This window comes from Eschscholzia californica, unplaced genomic scaffold (assembly GCF_041429995.1).
Source record: "Eschscholzia californica isolate CP2 unplaced genomic scaffold, dmEscCali1.0.p SCAF_2, whole genome shotgun sequence".
Lineage (NCBI taxonomy): Eukaryota > Viridiplantae > Streptophyta > Magnoliopsida > Ranunculales > Papaveraceae > Eschscholzia > Eschscholzia californica.
In genome coordinates this window covers 7,976,813-7,996,471 of record NW_028238309.1, presented here as the reverse complement: position 1 = coordinate 7,996,471, position 19,659 = coordinate 7,976,813, and the positions used below count along the sequence as shown (strand labels likewise).

At 36.2% G+C, this 19,659-nt stretch overlaps 3 protein-coding genes across 4 annotated transcripts; all 3 read right to left on the bottom strand.

Moving 5' to 3' along the window:
• Nucleotides 1-1,290: 1,290 nt before the first annotated feature.
• On the bottom strand, nt 1,291-4,428 carry LOC147555860 (GDSL esterase/lipase At5g55050-like). Its single transcript, XM_086662578.1, has 5 exons — nt 3,817-4,428; nt 3,065-3,207; nt 2,726-2,962; nt 2,141-2,390; nt 1,291-1,736 (listed from the first exon to the last, which is right to left on the bottom strand). The coding sequence occupies exons 1-5, from the start codon at nt 4,061-4,063 to the stop codon at nt 1,519-1,521; spliced, it is 1,095 nt and encodes a 364-aa protein (XP_086518704.1). The 5' UTR covers nt 4,064-4,428; the 3' UTR covers nt 1,291-1,518.
• A 3,803-nt stretch (nt 4,429-8,231) lies between these two features.
• Nucleotides 8,232-11,698, bottom strand: LOC147555859 (GDSL esterase/lipase At5g55050-like). Its single transcript, XM_086663556.1, has 5 exons — nt 11,374-11,698; nt 10,521-10,663; nt 9,314-9,550; nt 8,948-9,197; nt 8,232-8,832 (listed from the first exon to the last, which is right to left on the bottom strand). The coding sequence occupies exons 1-4, from the start codon at nt 11,615-11,617 to the stop codon at nt 9,156-9,158; spliced, it is 666 nt and encodes a 221-aa protein (XP_086519682.1). The 5' UTR covers nt 11,618-11,698; the 3' UTR covers nt 8,232-8,832; nt 8,948-9,155.
• A 2,284-nt stretch (nt 11,699-13,982) lies between these two features.
• Nucleotides 13,983-19,262, bottom strand: LOC147555858 (uncharacterized). Of its 2 annotated transcripts, none has more exons than XM_086663932.1 (10): nt 18,044-19,262; nt 17,745-17,902; nt 17,524-17,650; nt 17,274-17,354; nt 17,083-17,175; nt 16,631-16,792; nt 16,291-16,388; nt 16,014-16,126; nt 14,817-15,105; nt 13,983-14,620 (listed from the first exon to the last, which is right to left on the bottom strand). In XM_086663932.1, the coding sequence occupies exons 4-10, from the start codon at nt 17,331-17,333 to the stop codon at nt 14,413-14,415; spliced, it is 1,023 nt and encodes a 340-aa protein (XP_086520058.1). In that variant the 5' UTR covers nt 17,334-17,354; nt 17,524-17,650; nt 17,745-17,902; nt 18,044-19,262; the 3' UTR covers nt 13,983-14,412. The 2 variants fall into 2 exon arrangements, with proteins under 2 accessions (XP_086520058.1, XP_086520057.1); XM_086663931.1 differs by having other exon boundaries at nt 17,274-17,336; nt 17,541-17,650; nt 18,044-19,257.
• Between the last annotated feature and the right edge of the window lie 397 nt (nt 19,263-19,659).

Genomic DNA, 19,659 nt, shown 5'->3' with positions numbered 1-19,659 from the left:
TGTACCCATTCAATTCCCATTTATATGACCCAAAACAACTCCAAATGGGATTATGTTTTTTCCAGTAGATTCTCATTAGTAAGAGATTATTTTACAGTACTTTAGATAAAGCATTTCATCTAATTCATAAGTTAATTCATCAAGAAGTTTATAATGCTTGTTTAAGTTCGTCCGCTTTCAGAAATTCGAAGTACCTTTATCGTCAAACTGAAAGTTAAAGTCGTTGTATCCTGAGAGACAAACACCATACTGGTTTCGGTACTAATACCAGGGTGTTCACTGTCTGAGGAAAGAGACAACTTGCCTCGGCTATTTCTCTCATTCATATCTAAATTTGCATTTTGAGTTACGAATTTCTATTTAATTTTTTTTGAAATGTGATTTCTATTCAATTTTAGGGTTATTTCGCAAATAGCCCCCAACTTTGTGACCGGTTTCCTGCCTAGCCAGTAAAAAATACACAGATGGCCCCCTTTTTATAGTCATTAATTCTCTCTCCTCCATCTCATCATCTCTCTCTGCCACCTCATATTCCTGCCACCTCATCGTCTTCACCGGCGAAGGTCGTCGGCTGGCCAATTTTCCGGCCGGCGACCTTCAAACATAAAAAAAAAAAATTTAGATTTGTTTTTTTAGAGAGAGAGGAGAGAGAAAATAAAAAAGCTTTTTCTTTTTTTTATGTTTGAAGGTCGCCGACCGGAATATGAAGTGGCGGAGAGAAATGATGACTGGTTAACGGTGTTACAACGATAACTCAAAAAAGGAGCCACCTGGGTATTTTTGACAAAGTAAGAGGCTGGGCAGAAAACCGGTCACAAAGTTGGAGGCTATTTGGGAAACAACTCTTAATTTTATTGTGTTAAGATACCCCGAAAACAACAAAATTTTGATGATAATTATCTTCACTGATACTCGATCTCAAGCCCTCATGGGCATAAGTAGGAGTGTCCAACCACTGCACTAAAGAGTGGTGGACAATCAATCATCTTGTATATATTAAGGAAGCTATCTTCGCCGATAACTCCGGGTTTTGACTATGATTATTGATGAATAAAATATGACATATCACTTGATACAGGAAATGGTTTAAGTTGTGGTCTACACATAATTGTGAACCACTAAAAAAATGTTTTTCTGTCCATACAAATATTCTGGTACTGTTATGAAGGCTAGTTATCAGGAAATTTGTTGACTTCTCTTATAAGAGTTGTGAGTATTGGTGTACATATTTAGATTTAATTTCAAAAATTGTTAGATCAATCAAATTTTAAAGAAACACCAACTCAATAATTGACAATCAATCATATTTCAAACAGATAATTAATATGTTCACATTCAATGTTTCTTTATTTATTAATGATTTTTCTCTCGTATACATTGAAACAATATTTTCAGAAATCTATATCAGCTCAGAATATCAATATTTTCGCTTGTACGAAAATAGTACTAAATGAAATAAAACTGAGCAATTTTGAGTGAACAATCGTTCGTGTCATAGACTTACTTGACTGAAATAGGTCACAAGGACACGAGTTGACTGATGCTCATTGGGTGCACGTACAATTGCGAACCCGCATAAAACTTATCCATTACTATTCGAGCAGCGGCCTCTGTGGGATGGTAGAGATCCCAAAATAAATGATTTGTTCTATTTTTACATAAATTTGCAAAAAGACATGGAAATTGACCACGAAATTTGCCTCTTCCACAGCAAGCTGTTTCAACTTCACTAAACCCTGTCAATTCACATACACATAAAGCAAAATGATTATTCTTTAATTTATGTATTTATCGCTTCATTAGACGAAATATAATGAGTGACCAACTATGATTCTGGTATATCTAAGTTGTTTGAACTGTCATTTTAAGTCGTGACAGTTGACAAATCATCTTAATTATATATAAATTTTTCTTGTATTTATTAGTTTTATATGTTAATCATGATTAGTTTTGGACTTATCTACTAACATATAAACAAAGCAACTACTTATAGAGTCGTTCACACGATTGGTGGATGATTAATAATGTCAACCCTAAAATTCTCTCTATCTATATACATAGGAATGATGCTATATCAGACTGAAGTTGATCTAGTTTTATTATAGGCGTATATATGTGTATAAGTTAGAGAAAATTATACCATAAAGAGCGGGTCGTTGGACAAAGTCGACTACGATATTGTAAGTGGAAAAGAAGGAGTAATTGATGTCGGGTAGCTCTGCTTTGAGGTCTTGCATAAGTGACTGGACGTCTTCGTTGTACTTAACCGACCAGAAGTTTGCTTCCTCCATGCATCCATTGGTTTCGTTTTTGCTCCTCATCGATGGGCAACATCCTATTAACCCAACTCCAACTACAGCAAATTTCCGAGCGCCTAGCATGTAAATTTGCTGTGAATTAAAAAGAAAATAAAGGATTAAAAATCGAGAAGAAAGTATAAATAAATTTTGAATTCGTTTTCTCCTTCTGCAGTTTAATTACATTATGGGAACCGTGTGTCTAGAAGTTGACGTAGTTCATATAAATTTAGTCATATGACTTGCATAATTATTACTACGTATATAAAATATTCCAGTTTGGTAGATTTAGAAAAATAATACTTGTAACCACGTCCCCGAACCGCGTGTTGTTGCAGTTGACATAGTTAGATTAAGAAAGTAAAATCCGACGGATGCTATGCTCTTGTATTTATTCAATCCGAAGAGAGGGAAAAAAAAGGATATACCTTTAATTGGTTTTTCAATGCGACCATCAAAGTACTTATGTATTGTTGGGGAGAATTTGTTTTTCGCAACTTTGAGTTCGGCTGAAAAAAACCTAGAAGGTCATTGCTACCAATCGCCACGAGAAATACCGACTTCGCTAAGAATTTTTCTACTTCAGATGATCCTAACTGTGCCACGAGATCTTCGTGTACTTCTGTATAGTATTCGATTTGTTGGCTAAGTGAAATGGATTGACGCTGTTTAAAATAACAATTTAGTAATATTAGTCTTGTAGCAAAAAAAAACACGTCGGTATAATAAGGAATCTGTAAAACTGTAAAAGGAAAATATAATCTTACAAAAATTTTGTGAGTTTCATTTAGAACTCCTGCACCTCCTGATGCAAAACTGATACCACCTTTCTCAAGTACTACCTTGGTGATGTTAGGATCAAACCTGACTGATAAGTAAGGTGGTGATGTTGGTAAACCCAACTTTTCCGCTGCTCAACAAACAAACAAACAAAATCATTACCAAATTTAAGATGTAAATAAAAAATATAATTATAAATTTACAAAAACAAATAAAAACTCATATTAAACAACTAAATTACTAGAAAATTTCGTTCCGGTGCGTCCACAGGCGGCCCTTCATTTTACTTTTGGGTCTCCCTCTCTCTTCACGCCCCACGGATTGAGGCAGGTCCGAAGACATTCAGACTGGGTCTAATCCGTGGGTCTCAGACTACATTACTAGTAAATTTTGTTTGGATGCGTCTACAGGCGTCCTTTCATCTTACTTTGGGCCTCCATCTCTCTTCACGCCCCAACGGATTGAGGCAGTCCGAAGACATTCAGACTGTGTCTAATCCGTAGGCCTCATACTACATAACTAGTAAATTTCCTTCCGGTGCCCTTCTACATTACTATTAAATTTCCTTCTGGTGCCCTTTCATTTTACTCTCGGGTCTCCTCTCTTCCCGTCCCACGGATTGTGGCGGTACAAAGACAATCAGACTGGGCCTAATTCGTGGGCCTCAGGCTGCTCGGGCTAAGAGCAAAAAGACGAATTTGAAAATGATTAATTAGTGATTAGTTTGGGTTAAACATACCAAGGAAATCAGCAGCATTTCTACCATTGCTGTATCTTCCAGTTGGTTTATGATCAGGATAATCAATTCCATTCCAAGGAAAATCAGCTTTGAGAATTGAAAGTTCTAAGTGATTATTATTTCCAACATCAATTTGTGAATCTCCAAATGCAAAAATAGCTGGTACCCTTACTTTCTGACCTTCTGAATAACTAATTCTCATTATCAAAACAATCAAGAAACAAAAACAAAACTTGTAATTAGCCATTATTAAGAGTACACTCTTTATCTTTCTCTCTAAAAAATCCTCTATCTCTCTCTCTCTCTATCTAGACTTGATGAGATAGAAGTGAGTGATGGGGGGTTGATGATTTTATAGAGAAAGGAAGAAACTAAAAATTAGTGTGTGAACATAAAAATTCAACTAGAGAGAGAGAGAGATAGAGAGAGAGAGACAGATAGAGAGAGAAATTGCCGTGTGGACTCTTGATAAGACTGGTGATTTAACCAAGTCTTCTCCTTCCTTCCTATTTTTTCTCAGTTACTAACATAACAAATTTTAGAGTCTTAATTTGATTTGTATACGTGTCTCACACGGGAGGAGAATCTCAAATTTAAGAAATTTACAGTCTTATCTATACTGGGGCACTCAAATTCTAAAATTTATAGTGATATTTAAGATTTATAGAGATTTTGATAAATAACCTTCTCTGATGGAACACTCTACTAGACACTATATCGAAATTGTAGATAAAGTTGGGAGTGAGAATGAAATCAAGTGCTACTTTCTAATCTTTTCTGGAGTCAGTTTTGACTTTCGGTGCCCCCCTAACATTCTCTTATTTAAGTGAAAATTAGTATTGGGCTCATTACTGTATCTATGTTCAATTGAGAGACTTATCGTTATTATCTTTTTTAAATTGGATGTCTAGTGAGGTTGAAGGTTCAATCGAAAACATATATCCTAGAAGCACATATATAAGCGAGCATGACATTATTTAATAAGAATGCCAGTTAACTACGCATGAGGGAACGAAACGAACGGTGAGAGACCTAACAACCACTTTTCGTTAACAAAGTGATAGTGCAAAGTAATATACTTAGACCTATCATGACAAATTTCTTTTTTGAGAAATCGACTACGATCTACGTTAGTCGTTACAAGGCATTGATACATCATGAAGATGTGATGAGCACGATAACCGCCTAATTTAAACCATAATGAAAAAGGCTTAAAGCCTGACAACATGAAAGAGGCCTAAAGCCTGACATATTTATTATATTATTTACTTCATATATTAGCTAAATTACATGAGATAAATCTTGATGGCAAACTGCTTCCATCGAGACTCAATCCCACGACCTCAAGCGCTTAAGAGGGGTGTCCAACCGCTGCACCAAAAGGTGGAGGACAGACCTATCATGCCAATTGAGTTAGTCCAAAGCAATGTCCTTAGACCTATATGAATATCGGGGTTAGCGGTTGTCATGATATCACTTTTAAGTTGTAGAATGAAAAACCAACTACTGCAGTTGCAGTAACTATAGATCAATACTCCTGGATGTGAAGCAAGAGACAGCGGGTTGTTTCTCATTATTTAATTTGTTCAGATTTGAGAAAAATAGATTAAAAAAAATGTAAGGATTAGCATCTAATTAATTTTGTTGTAAAGACAGTTGTTTCTCCCCTTAAAATATTAGTTTGAAAATGTTTCACTATAACAGAATTTTGAATCTAGTCAATTATTATAGTTGTTCGAGATTATAAATAATTAACTTCATAGTTGTCCTGGCCAAGAATTCTTCATTACTGTTATTGACTTATTGGTGGATATAAGATGAATCAAATTCAGGAAAAATTTGTTTATTTTTTAAGTTTGAGTAGCATTGACGTGATCGTAACTGCAAATATAAAACTAGGGTTTTCATATGGTAGTCTATCTCGACCGACGGACAATGCCATTATTTTTTAAAAAGCCTCTTACGAAATTCTAGCGTGAGAAAGAAAGATGGATGATAATTCAGAATTAAAATTTTGTGGCGTATCCTCTTATTTGGGGAGGTATGGAGGGAGATCTAAAAAACAAATTATATCAAAATGTGGAGGAAAAGAGTAAGAACAAATTAGTTTTGACTTTCAAATTTTTTTATTTGGATATCTTCAGAAATTATTGTTTTTTTTTTTTTTTATGAGATTTCAGAAATTATTGTTGAGAGACATAAAAGAAGAAAAGAGTTATGATTTATAAGAAGGTTGTAATGTAAATGCATATGTATAAAAAGGATATTAAGAGTTGGATGTCTAACTAAGTTATATAACATGACAAAAGATCTGTCTGCACTTGTCTGTCTCTTGAGTCTTGACTCTTGACCCATCTCCAATTTTATTTCAGTCGGCAATATTTTTTTTGTTTTTTTGTATAATTTAATTTTTATTTATCTGTTTATTTATTAAAAAATATTTAGAAAACCCTCTTAATTTTCGAGCATGGGAACACAAGGGTTTATAAGAGATAGGGTTTATAAGTTGAGTATCATATAATGTTGTTGGATGGAAGTACAATGTCCTCTCTTGGTAAAGCAACACGGCTGAAAGCATTCTCTTTTATAACACATTGTGGTTAAAGATAATGCGAAGGCGATTCCCATTTGAGTTTGACTTAACGGCACAATTGACGTCGTTAGGTCGAATCTCTTGCCATCGACCTTACTAAAAATATTCTTCCTTTTGCTTCTCCTCTTCGCTTCTCTCTCTTTTCTAATCTCGCCAATGACAGAGAGGGCCCCCTTATTTTGACGTTACCTCTGACCATACTTCGTCAATTTATTTTGACCAAGTCTTCGCTGAAACATACATTGTCGTTAATAAGCTTGGGCATTGCATGTAAAACTGCCTTGATTGGATAGTCACCAAAGAGCTTGATAGGATGTGTATGGGTTATTTTTCGAAAGACCCCCTACTTTGTGACCAGCTTCCCACGTAGTTCCCTACTTTATCAAAAATACTTAGATGACCCCTTTTTCCATCACCGTTAAGTGTCTGTTAACTCTATCTCTCCTCCATCTCATCACCTCTCTTCGCCACCTCATCTCTCTCACCACCTCATCATCTTCTCTGATAGGGTCGCCGACCGGTCAAAAATTCTGGCGACCGGCCGACGACCTTCATTCTTTTAAAAAAAATCCCCTCTCTCTACTATGGTTTGGGGAAACCCGAACCAAATTTGTTGAAGCTTCAACTGAAGCTTCAACCGTTGAAACTTCACGGGATTGAAGCTTCAACAGATCTAGGGTTTGCGGAAAGAGAGAAATTTTTTTCAAGTATGAAGATCGCCAGAAATTTTGACCGGACGACGATATTATCGGAGAAGATGACGAGGTGGCTAGACAGATGACGTGGCAGAGAGAGATGATGAGATAGAGGAGGGAGAGTTAACGGACATTTAACGATAATGAAAAAAGAAGTCATCTGGATATTTTTGATAAAGTAGATATACGGGGGAAGCTGATAAAAAAGTAGGGGGCGTTTTGGAAAATAACCGGATGTATATGCAAGACTTTTATGCCTTTTGCTTAACATCTCACCACCTCCTTCATGGTAATTTTGAAGGTTCGTCACCTATGTGAAATTCATAAACATGGGCGACTTTAAAGGCCCCTCCAATAATGTTATTGGTGTCTCTCAGCTATTGGGCACCCAGATTTCGGTAAATAGTTAAAAGCGTCTCTTCTAGAAATAGTTACTTCCACATTTTTTTTCAGTTTAAAGCGGATAGGCTCGAACCAATTTGATTGCAAAATGGGCTCAAATCTATTGATTCTAAAGGAGACGAGAACTATTGAATACAATCAAATTGGTGGATTACGGACGAATTTTACCACAAATTTCGGCTCAAATTCATCTAATTCAACTTCAATTTTAACTACAGAACATTGGTGTTAAAGTCAGTAGAACGGGAGACGAGTTTTGAAACAAATTTTAATCCGAGTCCACTGATTTCAACTCGAAATGTTAGAGTTGATTTCGGTGGACGTTGAGTCAAACTTTGTGGCGAAATTCGGCCCAATGGTTATAGAACTTACCGACATTAAAACTTGCCTAAATTTCAATGTTCATTATATCTAAGATGCATTGACATTTTTTGCGGTACAAGAATATCTGAGTATAAGAACAAAACAACTGGGACCACCCAGACATATTGTTTTGTGGAGGAGTCCTCATTTAACTAGGACTCTTGTTCCTCCACAAAAACACTCACAATCGTGATAGGAAGACCAACGTCTTTGGCGTGAAGATGGCGTGAATCTCCATCCGACGGTTAAGATTCACCCCACTTTCCATCAAGAGAGATAAAATGGCGTGAATCCAACGGTTGGGTATGGATTTATGCCAACTTCACGCCCAGCATAATAATGATCTGTTTAATCAAAGAGAATTATTGTAAGAATATATGAATCAATTATCCTAAGTTCTTTCTTTATTGCTAAGTTTACAAGACATTATTTTAACTTTCAAGTATGAATTAAATTTGACTTGTACGTTTGTTCTTGACACACACATTGAAGGGGACGTATTGGAGAAAAAACACAAATTCGAAGAAAGCCGCGTGGACCAGATCTTGGAACATCAAATTGAGTAACATTTTAGTGAAAATATGCCTACTCACCAACACCAAGAAAAAATGCTCTAAATTTGTCGTGTATTAGCCATTCAAACGGCGTAGTCTTCCTTGACTTCAATTCTAGTTTCCCATTATTCTTTTTCTCGGTTTTGTTCTTTTCGGTTGCTGAGATGATCATGAACAAATCATATTGTTTAGCTTTCGATTAATTTTTTAGCGGTTATGGGGTGGGAATATTCTTCTGGACCGTTAAAATATGTGTTAATAACTTTTTGAGCAGCCGCTTCTGTCGGATGGTAAGGATCCCAAAACAAATGACTTTTTCGATTCTCGCATTGTCTTGCTATTGGCAAGCAAGGAACTTGTCCATTCAAATTGCCCAGCCCACAGCAAGCAGATTTAACCTCACTAAACCCTGTTTTGGGTTAAGATAAAAGAGGAAAAAATAATAATTAGGCCTAAAATGAAACAACAATTGTGTCTACTAATCTTTGACTAATCAAAAATGAGAAAAGAAAGATTTTGTGTACCATGAAGATGTGGGTTTTGAATGAAATCAACCATGATGTTGCAAGTCAAAAGTAGAGAGTAAGTTATGTCAGTATGTTCTACTTTGAGTTCTTGAAGCACTGATTTTACGCCTTCGTTGTATTTAGCGGACCAGTAATTTGCTTCTTCGTTGCACTCACCGGTTTTGTGTAGGCTCCTCCGTGACGGTGAACACCCTATCAATCCGACTCAAATAATAGCAAATTTTCGTGCACCAAGGCCATATATCGTCTGTAATGACTTATAATATTTAGTTGTGAGGCTTTCTTTTTTTTGTTCAGATTTCATATGGTCCGCCGAAGCTCAAAATTAAGCATATTCAATTTGATTTTGATCCAAGAATGTACCTTTAGGTGGGATCTTAGTAGAAGGATTAAAGAATTTATGTAGTCCTCTGCATTGACTCTTTGAGAAAGCTTAGAACCTGGTCGAAAGAAACCGAGGATGTCGTTGCTACCAATTGAGATTAAGAAGACAGATTTTGCTATGAATGTTTCTGCTTCAACTATTCCTAGTTGTTGAACTACTTCTTTGTGTATTAGTGAGTAGTGCTCAACTTGTTCGTGGAGTGGAATTGATTGTCGCTGTTCCAGTATAATACTAGTTAGTGAATTATTTTTTTTCGAAATAGTAGCACGTATGATGAGTAGATACTTGAATTTTATTAGGTAACTTTATGGGAATCATAGTTGTTTTTTATAGCCTTCATTTTCGTGAAAGTAGGTGGATTTCTTAGACTCGCTCTCGTTGTTTTGTTTCAATTTTATTTACGTGAAAATGTGGATTCGTTAACTCAAAACCATGACTAAAGTAGACAACTCAATGACATATACTTATTTGCCTCCTTCACAGAATCACATCCATGAAATCCGTGGAAATAAATATAATTCCATGGAATACATTTTTTCGCGTATCAAACACAAGCTCAACCTTGCTCGCTTAAGCTCGATGATGCTTCACCAGAAACCAGAATGATGGAGCTAGAGTTCTCTTGTGCATTAGTGTGAATTGATATTGGCCTAACTGAATGCACCAAAGTTTTAGCTACGGCCAAACCCTATATCACTTTGCTTGGCAAACACAAGGTTTCACCTAAACAATTTTGGTGGTGCTTATAGAAATGGGCAAGGACGTTCCTCTAGCCCTCTAACAAAAATGAGAGGGATGCTTTTAGAGTTTTGCGTTCTGTTTTGGGCGATATTTAAACAGAAATTGGGTTGGAGGTAAAAAGAAAAGCTATAAACACAACATTTATATTTTGTTTGGTTAACAACCCAGATATTTGTATTTTTGTTTTTTTGTTAAAAGTCCAGTATCTTTTGAAATCCTTTCTCAATATTTTCCAACCCTTTTATGAGCAATTTCAACCATTCCTTTTTACAAACCAGCATCAATCCTCTTGCAATCAATTGCAAAATAACGAAAGACTAGAAAAACTAAGGGATCCTTTTTCACAAAACTAGAATATTTATAAACAGTTTTGAACAAATTTCTCTTATTTTAAAATTCACAAAAGTGAATGAAACCAAAGGAAAGTGGAGTCATATAACTTACAAAGAATGTGTTCGTGTCATTAAACATTCCAGCTCCTCCGGATGCAAAACTGACACCACCACCCTCAACCAACACATTTGTTTTGTTAGTTGTTGATTTTATGGACAAAAAGGGTGGCGGAGTTGGCAAACTTAATTGCTTAGCTGCAATTCCAGATGTGAAAAGTCAAATTTCAATTCAGCTAAAACTCAAAAATAGTAGACAAGATAAACAAATATTCATTTGACAAATTTTTTAATGAATAATTGATTCGATGTAGAGATATGAACTAACATCATATATATAAGTTTATAAGCGTTCAACTAATTATCATTGAGTTAAGAGTTTGTAGATTAAATATAATATATATATATATACACATTACGTATGTAACCATCCTCATGGAGAATTTGGTTGTTGGTCATTTTCATGAATTCCATAAACAACATAAAATGAGATATTCATGCGGTGTTGTTTGTTTTTTTCTTTAGATTGATGTATTCTCAAAGAAATAATGTATTTGATATAAAAGACGTAATTCAAGATCTTAAGATAAAAACATGCAAATCGGTCATTCCAAATTTCAGATTAGATCTATAAATTAAAAAACAACTAAAGGGAGAATAACAAAAAAAAAAAAAAAAAAGGTTAGATGAAAAGTGCCAAAGTGGACAGGACTTCTCTCACCCAAACTTCAAATTTCAGACTAGACCAAATTAAAGCCACCAACTTTGACAAGTATTTCTACCAAATGTTCAGCACGTTTGGAATTTGAAATACTCTACCAGTTGGATCCAAAGCTCAAACCATTGAGATGATCATAACAATTATATCAAGCAATTTATTCGAAAAAAAGGGTTAATTTTATACTTACCGAAAAAATCCGCAGCATTTCTACCATTACTAAACCTCCCAGTCGCCTGTTTACCCAAAAAATCCACGCCATTGTGGCGGAAACTTGCTTTTGCAAGGGAGAATTTGAGGTAATTGTTATTTCCTACGTCGAGAAGTGAATCCCCGAATGCAAATATTGCAGGAACCACATGACCTTCTGAGTAAGTAAATGTCATAAAGAAGAAGAAGAAGAAACATGGAACCAAGGTGTAGTTGAAAGCCATTGTTTCATATATTAATTAAAACTCTCTTTCTCTCTATGTTTCTCCCTCTTCTCTCTCTCTTATATATGTATATCTATTTATCTAACTTTGTGCATCTGTCTATCTATTCAGAAACAATTTGGAATATTAAAGAAACAGAGGAAGTGTCTATGTCAATACCGCGTGGACCATTTAAAATGTTTTCCACGCTTTTCACTTTTGATTTTTATTCTTGTTTGAATAAAAAGATGATGGCCTACTTAGACATTAATTTCCTTGCATATTCACATGCCCAAGTGTTACGCCATTACGATCAATTCTATAATTGTTGTATACGAAAAATTTCGACTTTAATGATAACTGAAGTGGCGTTTGATGTGTTTCTTTCAATCTGAATATAATTTGTCTAGATCTAAATTTTGACTTGTCATATTTTTGAATTTTTTTTTTTTTTGTCGAAGGGTCCTTGTTTAAGAATATTTCACATAATGACTTTTGTTTCATAGTACTAGTTATTTCAGGTTCCAAAAAGGCTTGGGTCAATTTAGCACCTTCCTATCTTATTTGACCTTTTAATGCAGGATGAATAAGGCAAGGTCCAAAATTCCAACCCAAATAGGTTTTCAAAGGGCCAACCCAAAAAGTTTTCCAGTCTACTATTAGAAACAAATTGGGCGCACGTCCAAAATCCCTCCAAAAGCACTAAGTGATGACTGCTGGGGTGCACCACTGCACCTTCAACATTTCAACCGTGCTAAGCACTCGAAAAATGGGCCGATGACTAGTCGAAAGTGGGTGTGGCCGGCTCCCATTGGACGGGCCGTTTCTTTTTCCACACAGCCCCATCCGATGGAAGCCGGCCATGTCGGCTTTCGGTCTGTGGTCCACCCATTTTCTCGGGTCGTTTAGTATTTTTCATTTTGAAATCACTAGAACGAAGGTCTTTTAAACTTCAAATAGTGACATGGGAAGAGAGGGAGAGATTTCTCTAATGAGTCCGTCGTTTACCAAAAAATGTGAACTTTGTCCCTCATCTCTACTTTGGACCTGCAACTCATTTTCTTTTGGCAGTAACATATTTTCAGAATTCATTGTTTCTTCCGCTTATGGCTCCCTGTTATCTTCGGTTTAATCAAAGACTGATACAAGAAAATGATCTCAGAATTCATTATTGCTTCCACTTCATGACATTTCTTACTTCAAAAAAGAAGAAACAAAGGACATGAGAAGGATAAAAGAACTCTTCACGCATAAAAGGGCAACTTTCTTCTTTTATTACCCAAGACGGTTCTCACTTTACAAACAACTAAGCAAGCATCAAGGTGGGAGATCAAGTTGATTATTCAGGTGTCTTGAGTATAGGAGCGACATTCTCTTGGTCTTCACATTCGATTGGAGAGGTTTAAGGGAAAATTTAGTTTATTATTAGCTTATGCATGAGATCATGCGGATACTAGTGTTAAACATACTAGATGTCTGCGATTCCGCTACCAACACTGGGAGGCACCATAACCCTACAAAAACCTGCAAAGGATCTGAAAACCGTTTTGACTCTTCATGCAGTCAGGTTACTATTTGCAGAAAAAGATTGAATATTGATTGAACCTTTTGTGGGGCGAGTATGGGAACTTAGTGTACGTGGCGATCTTTCTGGTAGAGAGATAATGTCTTGGGGGACCGACTGTGATAGACGGTGTAGATGAGGCGGTTGCGATCCATCATAGGGGAAGTTTCCCACTGTTCGTGGTTAGGGTTTCCCTTGTAGTTTATCTCGTATCTATGATAAACAGAAGTTCCTAAGTTCAAGCCTTCAAGGATACTTTTTAGATATCCTGCCGAGGTGATATATCTTCAAGGATATGTCTTTGGAGACTCTTGAAGTCCAAACTTGCTTAAACACTTAGGATCTTTAACCGTCTAAGATCTTTTAGGGAGATTCCGAGAGTGAGTCATTAAGCTTGCGACACGCTTCTACCTCCCTAATTTAGGGTGTGAGGCATCGACCTGGCTTACGTGGACCCCCCCCCCCCTCCCTCATTCCTTTAAAGATATTTGGGCGAATATGCTCGTGTTTTGACAAAAACAGGGTTAATACCTCTTAGGTAATCCTGGTCGACCTCCCAGGATAGGGCGTAGGTGGCGGAGCCTTGCGAGTTCAGCAGTCCTGCTGCCTTTAAGTCGGGTTGACCCGTTGGACTGTTGGTCTGTTTTTGACTTCTTGACGTTAGTCAACATCTGGACATTTTGTGCACCATCCCCCACAACTTGGCATGGTTGACGGCTACTAGCTAGGTTTAGGCTTGGATATCAAGTTTAGGTATCATAGGAATCAATTTAAATATTGTTACTATAATGTAGTATTTCCTTATTTTGTAAGTTGTTATAATTGTCATCTAAAATCCATTATATATATGATGTAAACTTGTATAATAATCATAACAAAGTATTACAATTATTTCTTCTTCTTCTTCCTTTATTTTGTAATCAATTATTTATCTCTAGCCTATTGAACTTTAGAAATTTTACACAAAAGTATACATGTTTGAACATAAAATAATTCGTAAAGAGATACTTGATTACAAAATGTAACAATGTACATCCACCTAGTTCGGACAAAATTGGTACTATATAAAGAGAACTTCAACCAAATCTAGCTAGTTTATATGAAAATCTAATAAGTTCAACCCAAAATGTAGTAGAGTTATTAGATTTTCATATAAACTAATCTAGATTTGGTTGAAGGTCTAGTTTTATATAGGGGAAATTTGGTCAAAACTCCTTTGAAAGTTTGTACTTTGGTTAAGTCAATTTTTTTTTTAGTCTTCAACTCCCGACAGCTTTGCAGTGCCTTGCAACACCTTTGCAACACCTTGGTAAAACTTTACAACCACTTTGCACCAGTTTTGTAGCCTCTTGTAACAGTTTACAATAGCTTTGCAATGCCCTGTAACGTCTTCCAACACCTTGCAACACCTTGCAACAACTTGCAACATCTTTCCAATGTCTTGCAACACCTTGCAACACCTTTGTAAAAAATATTAGCTTTTTAACTAGACAAAATACAAATATTTGGGTTTTAACAAAAAAAAATATAAAAATTTGGTTTTCAACAAAAAAAAAAAGACTTGTCTTTTTAACTATAAAAAATATAATTTTGGTCTTCGGTCCAATTTCGTGTAAAAAAAAATTCATTAAAAGGGAGAAGGAGATTTGAATCTACCAGTTGAGAAAACCAAGCTTGCTACTGCTATCAACAACAATCTCATCTAAGGAATTATCTTCACTTCCAATGCTATCATCATGTGATATATAGTCATCAATTTTCATCCTATCGTGATTATGGACTACCCAATCGGCAAACTCAGGTGACGATGTTAATCCAACCATCGCTTCTCTTGTTGATTCGCTTGTGAAGTCCTCCCATTCTTGCTTTGAGAATCTCTTTCGGTTCGGTGTCTTGTGGAAGGTTGAATAGTAATGTTCTTCTCTTCTGTAAAAGGGGGCCAAACCTGCAGCAAAAAGAAGGAAGATGAAACGGAACGTTTTTCATGAAGTCATTATCATACCGATGAGAAATCTCAACTTCAGCTAATCGGGAATCATAAGCAGTGTACTTATTTTACTTTTTTCACTTTTTCTGGGTCTAAATGGTATATATAATAAGGAACATGCTCACCAGGGATAGATCCATGAGCAAGCAGACCCAGATTTGTTTTAGGAGGATGATGTCAAAGGAATGTTATATCAGTGGGGCAGAGGAATAAGATTCGAGAATGATGCAGAGAGATTTTCAAAAGATTTGCAGAAAATCTTAGATATCATTAAATCAAGTTATCTTACTAGTTTCCTACTTTTTTTTTGAGAATTATTTGTTTTAGGAGTTTTGTATTTTTAGGAAACTTTATAAGTTTTAGATTATAGTATTTTATTTGTTTAGAAGTTGTAATTAGAATTTGATTAGGTTTAGGAAACTAATATTTTATTTATTAGTAGTTGTTTATTAGAGTTTGTTTAGGATTAGGAAGCACTTACTACTATATAAAGGGGCTTCTGTGTTGTTTTATGGAATCAAGTTTGATCAACAAAATGGAGTATTTTAGTTTGGTCTTGTTAGTTTTGGTTCCAGTGAGTCTAAACGAACCGCCCAAAGGAACCGCATATCAACCCGCCTGAGAGAGAAACAGGGGGTTCGATATGCGGTTCCTTTGGGCGGTTTGTTTAGAGTTTTTGTTTTGGTTCTACAAGTCTTAAGATGAAGATCTAAAAGACGTTTTATGGGTTCTATAAGTTTTAGACGAAAATCTAATTCTTTTTCGGAGTTTTCCGTTGCGTCAGAGAAAATGTTGTGAAGTTTCATACCCTTTGTCGGACAGTTAGACCAAGCGAATGACTTCTTTGAGATATTCCAGTGTCTTACCATACAGAAGCTGAGGTGGTGACCTGTGAAGAAGTTCCGTGCAATTCTGATCTGCTGTTGCCTTATTAGCTTTTTTATGCGGTGGGCTTCCATTCATGAGTTTCAATTGATTCCTGCATCAAGTGATACCAGTATTGGGCGTCAAATCTTACGACAAACTAACCATCGTCAATGTAGAGTTTTAATTTTAAGCAATCAAACCGGTCATTTAGAGTGTAGTCTAGTAACCTATAGATCTGATATATTTAGTTAACTTTAAAAGCTTTAAGGAACTTACCCTGTTTTCGAGCCTAGCCATCTGGGAGAAGTTATAGAGAAACATATTCCCCAACAACAAGCCACTGCTGTTACCGCTAATGGGGTATCAAAGGTGCTCTGTCAAATAACAGAATGTCAGAGTCCAAACCTTTAGGCTTCAAGGTACTACAAAGATTTAGAAGGACCAGGAAAGTAAAGACGGATCAAAACCAGATCATATTTTTAGGCTATCATGTCATTGATAAGACAATGATAAAGTTTTTTCATCAAATTAACAACTGCGATTTAGTTAAATTGCAAGGTTTTTGCTTACAGAATAGAGAAAACAAGGACTTCCAATAAGAAGCAGAAGAATATACCTGGAAAATGAATGTCACTGCAATTATGCGCATCGCCCACATCACAAATTGAGCTACACCAACATCAACCCGTCCATCATCTGAAATAATATATCTGCGCATGATCCAGTATCCCAATGCTGCTCCTAGGAGGATAACCCCGAGTAATACAAATACAGATACCTACAATTAAGGGTGAGGTTTAGAAAACAAAAACATAGTCATAACTCATAATTATTAATTAACACAGACAAAAAGGTATTTGAAAGGAGAAAGTTGAATCAGGGTGTTAGCCAATCATATTTGAAATGAGCTTTTAGCTTCAATACCCGAAGGTAAGTCTCTGAATATGAGAAAGAAATACACCGCGCATACACCACTCATGGTCTGGGCTTAAGCTCCTAAAAAGATTTGCTACAGTATGATGAAGCTTACAATTGAAACAAAAAAGTACAAGGTGCGACTGGACTTACTGGGTTGTACATGTCTTCACTCAGTCCAAGATTCAAACGAACTGAATTGGCCATCATTGACAAATAATGTAAAATGAAAGATCCAACTCCAATCTGAAAAAGGCAGTGAAACAACATGGCCTTTAAGTGTCTGAGTTTCAATAGGACGATGGAAAAGCATTCTACCGCTAGAAGATTAAAAGGCAACTTACCACAGACCCATAAATTGTGAAGTAGAGTGCACTCTTCCTGCCAGTTGGTAATAATTTCATACCCTGTATGTGATAAAAGATCTAATATATAGTCCCACATTGTGTAATTGTTAAAACTTCTCTATTGTAGAACTCTTTACAAAGATCTTATGTAATAGCTAGGGATATTAAGTCAAATCAATACAATTATCTTTTCTTACATATGGGTTATGTGACTGTGAGCGTAGTAAGAATTTAGAACCTAAGTTACTTCAAGAACAAAATTACCTTTGCCATTGAACTGCTATAGTAAAATGGCACACATGTACTCAAAGTTGGTGCCAACAGCAGTAAAACGAATCCAAAAGCAAGACACACAAGGCGCCATTGGTGATATTCTGCGGCAATAACAAAACCCATATTTTAGATGGCTACATTATACATACTTATAAAACAAAAAATAAGAAATAAAGCCTTGAGGTAAAAGTTGACCTTCTTCAACAGAAACGGTGACAGAACTATATACCCCATCAGTAAACATCAAATCCACGTATTGATCCACATAAGGTGACATAACAGCACTCCATTGCCCATTTTGGATAGTTTTCCAATTGTCTTTCCCGCATTGACATAACGAAACAGTGGCATTCCTACAATATACATCTTCGAAATCAGAAAAAGTTTGGTGTCCTTCACTAAATAAACTGATGATGTTGTAATCTCTCGAACAAAATGTTTATAAAACCAAAAAGAAATGTGCAATACAGTAAAGAAAAAGAAAGGTCTCATACCGATGAAGACAAACTTTAATTTTGCTATGGAGTCTTTCAGGTATCACGACAGATGGTGTAAGAGTTACACGGAATGAGTTGGCGTAACTCTTAATTTTGAACCTCGACGAACCACGAACTTGGATACGATCACATGGTACATTTTGTTTAGCGCCAGCTACATTGGAGTATCCCGCAGAAGCAGATGGGATGAAATTCAGAACAGGGTTCTCGTGATCAATTACTGCAGGTTAACAAATAATAAGAGATAAACAGCAACGAGAAATGCTATAAAACTCGAAACGTTCAAACCTAGGACTTAACAAATCAACATTAGACACGTGTCCACAATGTTCACATATACGCTCGGATGGGTGGGTCAAAGTAGGTAGCTCAGGGTTTAGTCCTTCATGATACAATAGGTTACACTAGAGCCCTTGGTCTTCTTTTGATCTAGACCGTTAAAATAGTTCAACGGTCCAGATCAAAACTCTTCTCTTACCCACTCCTTCACCAAGAACACGACCAGATTAATCAGTCTTTCTCTCTCCAAGCAAAAAAACCAAAAAATCTAGTGCTTCTAATCGATCCATCAAAGGAGCCGATTTTGAACTGATTTGAGGGGGTTTTGAATGCTTAATCGTTTCTGAAGCTATTCCACTGAAGATGTGAGAAGAATGCTAAATCCATCATTGATGAACTTGCCCAGCTTCCTCCCAATGGCATCCAACTGCTACTACTAATCAAACTTTCAAATTTTTAGAACAAAGCAGAGATGAAGAAAATCATCAAAGAGAGCTAGATGATTTTATTGGTTTAGGTAAAAGGCAAGTCACGCCCAAGATCTTCATGTTTCACTCCAGTCAGTTAAAGATCCAATGATACTTAACCAACATAATAATTCATCCAAAGAAGCTCTTTACTCCACAGCTTTCCATACTGGCGGAAGCTCTTCTAGCTGGCCGGATCAACAAATTTGTAGGCTTCACAGAATGATAGCTTGGAACCAGAACACAGACTCAAGTGGTGGAGATGGAGGATTTGTCTTCAATTCCACCACCACTAGCACAGTCAGTTCAGACATTGTTTGCCTGTCAATAGCGGTTCTTTTCGAGATTGGAATGTCGACCACCATTGGTTATTTTCAGAATTTCACAATCATGGCTTCTGTAACTAAATTTTCTTCTTGTGGAGGAGCATATTTGTTACTTACGAATGAAAAATGGTTTCTCTTCGCTTTGAAAAACAAAAAATAACATATTTGTTTATCTGGACCGTTGCTCCGTTTCAACGGTCTAGATCAAAAAACGTCCAGGGTCTCAAGTGTAACCCGATGCATGATGAAGTGCTAAATCCTGAGTTCTGTACTTTGACCTAACCCAGTGCATACGTGGAGGATCGTGGACACGTGTCAAGTGTTGATTTGTTCGGTCATCTCCAATACCAAGAAGGTGACCAATAAATGGACAATCAAAATTTTTATGTGGACAAATGATATTGGGTGTACAAACAACGTGATTAAGGGACAAACACATTTTTAAGTGGACAAATGGATAAATGGACATTCTGCTCTAACATTCCTTTAGTAGGTACTAGGTAGAATTCAAGTACACTAAGAGAGAATGCAACTCCAGTGC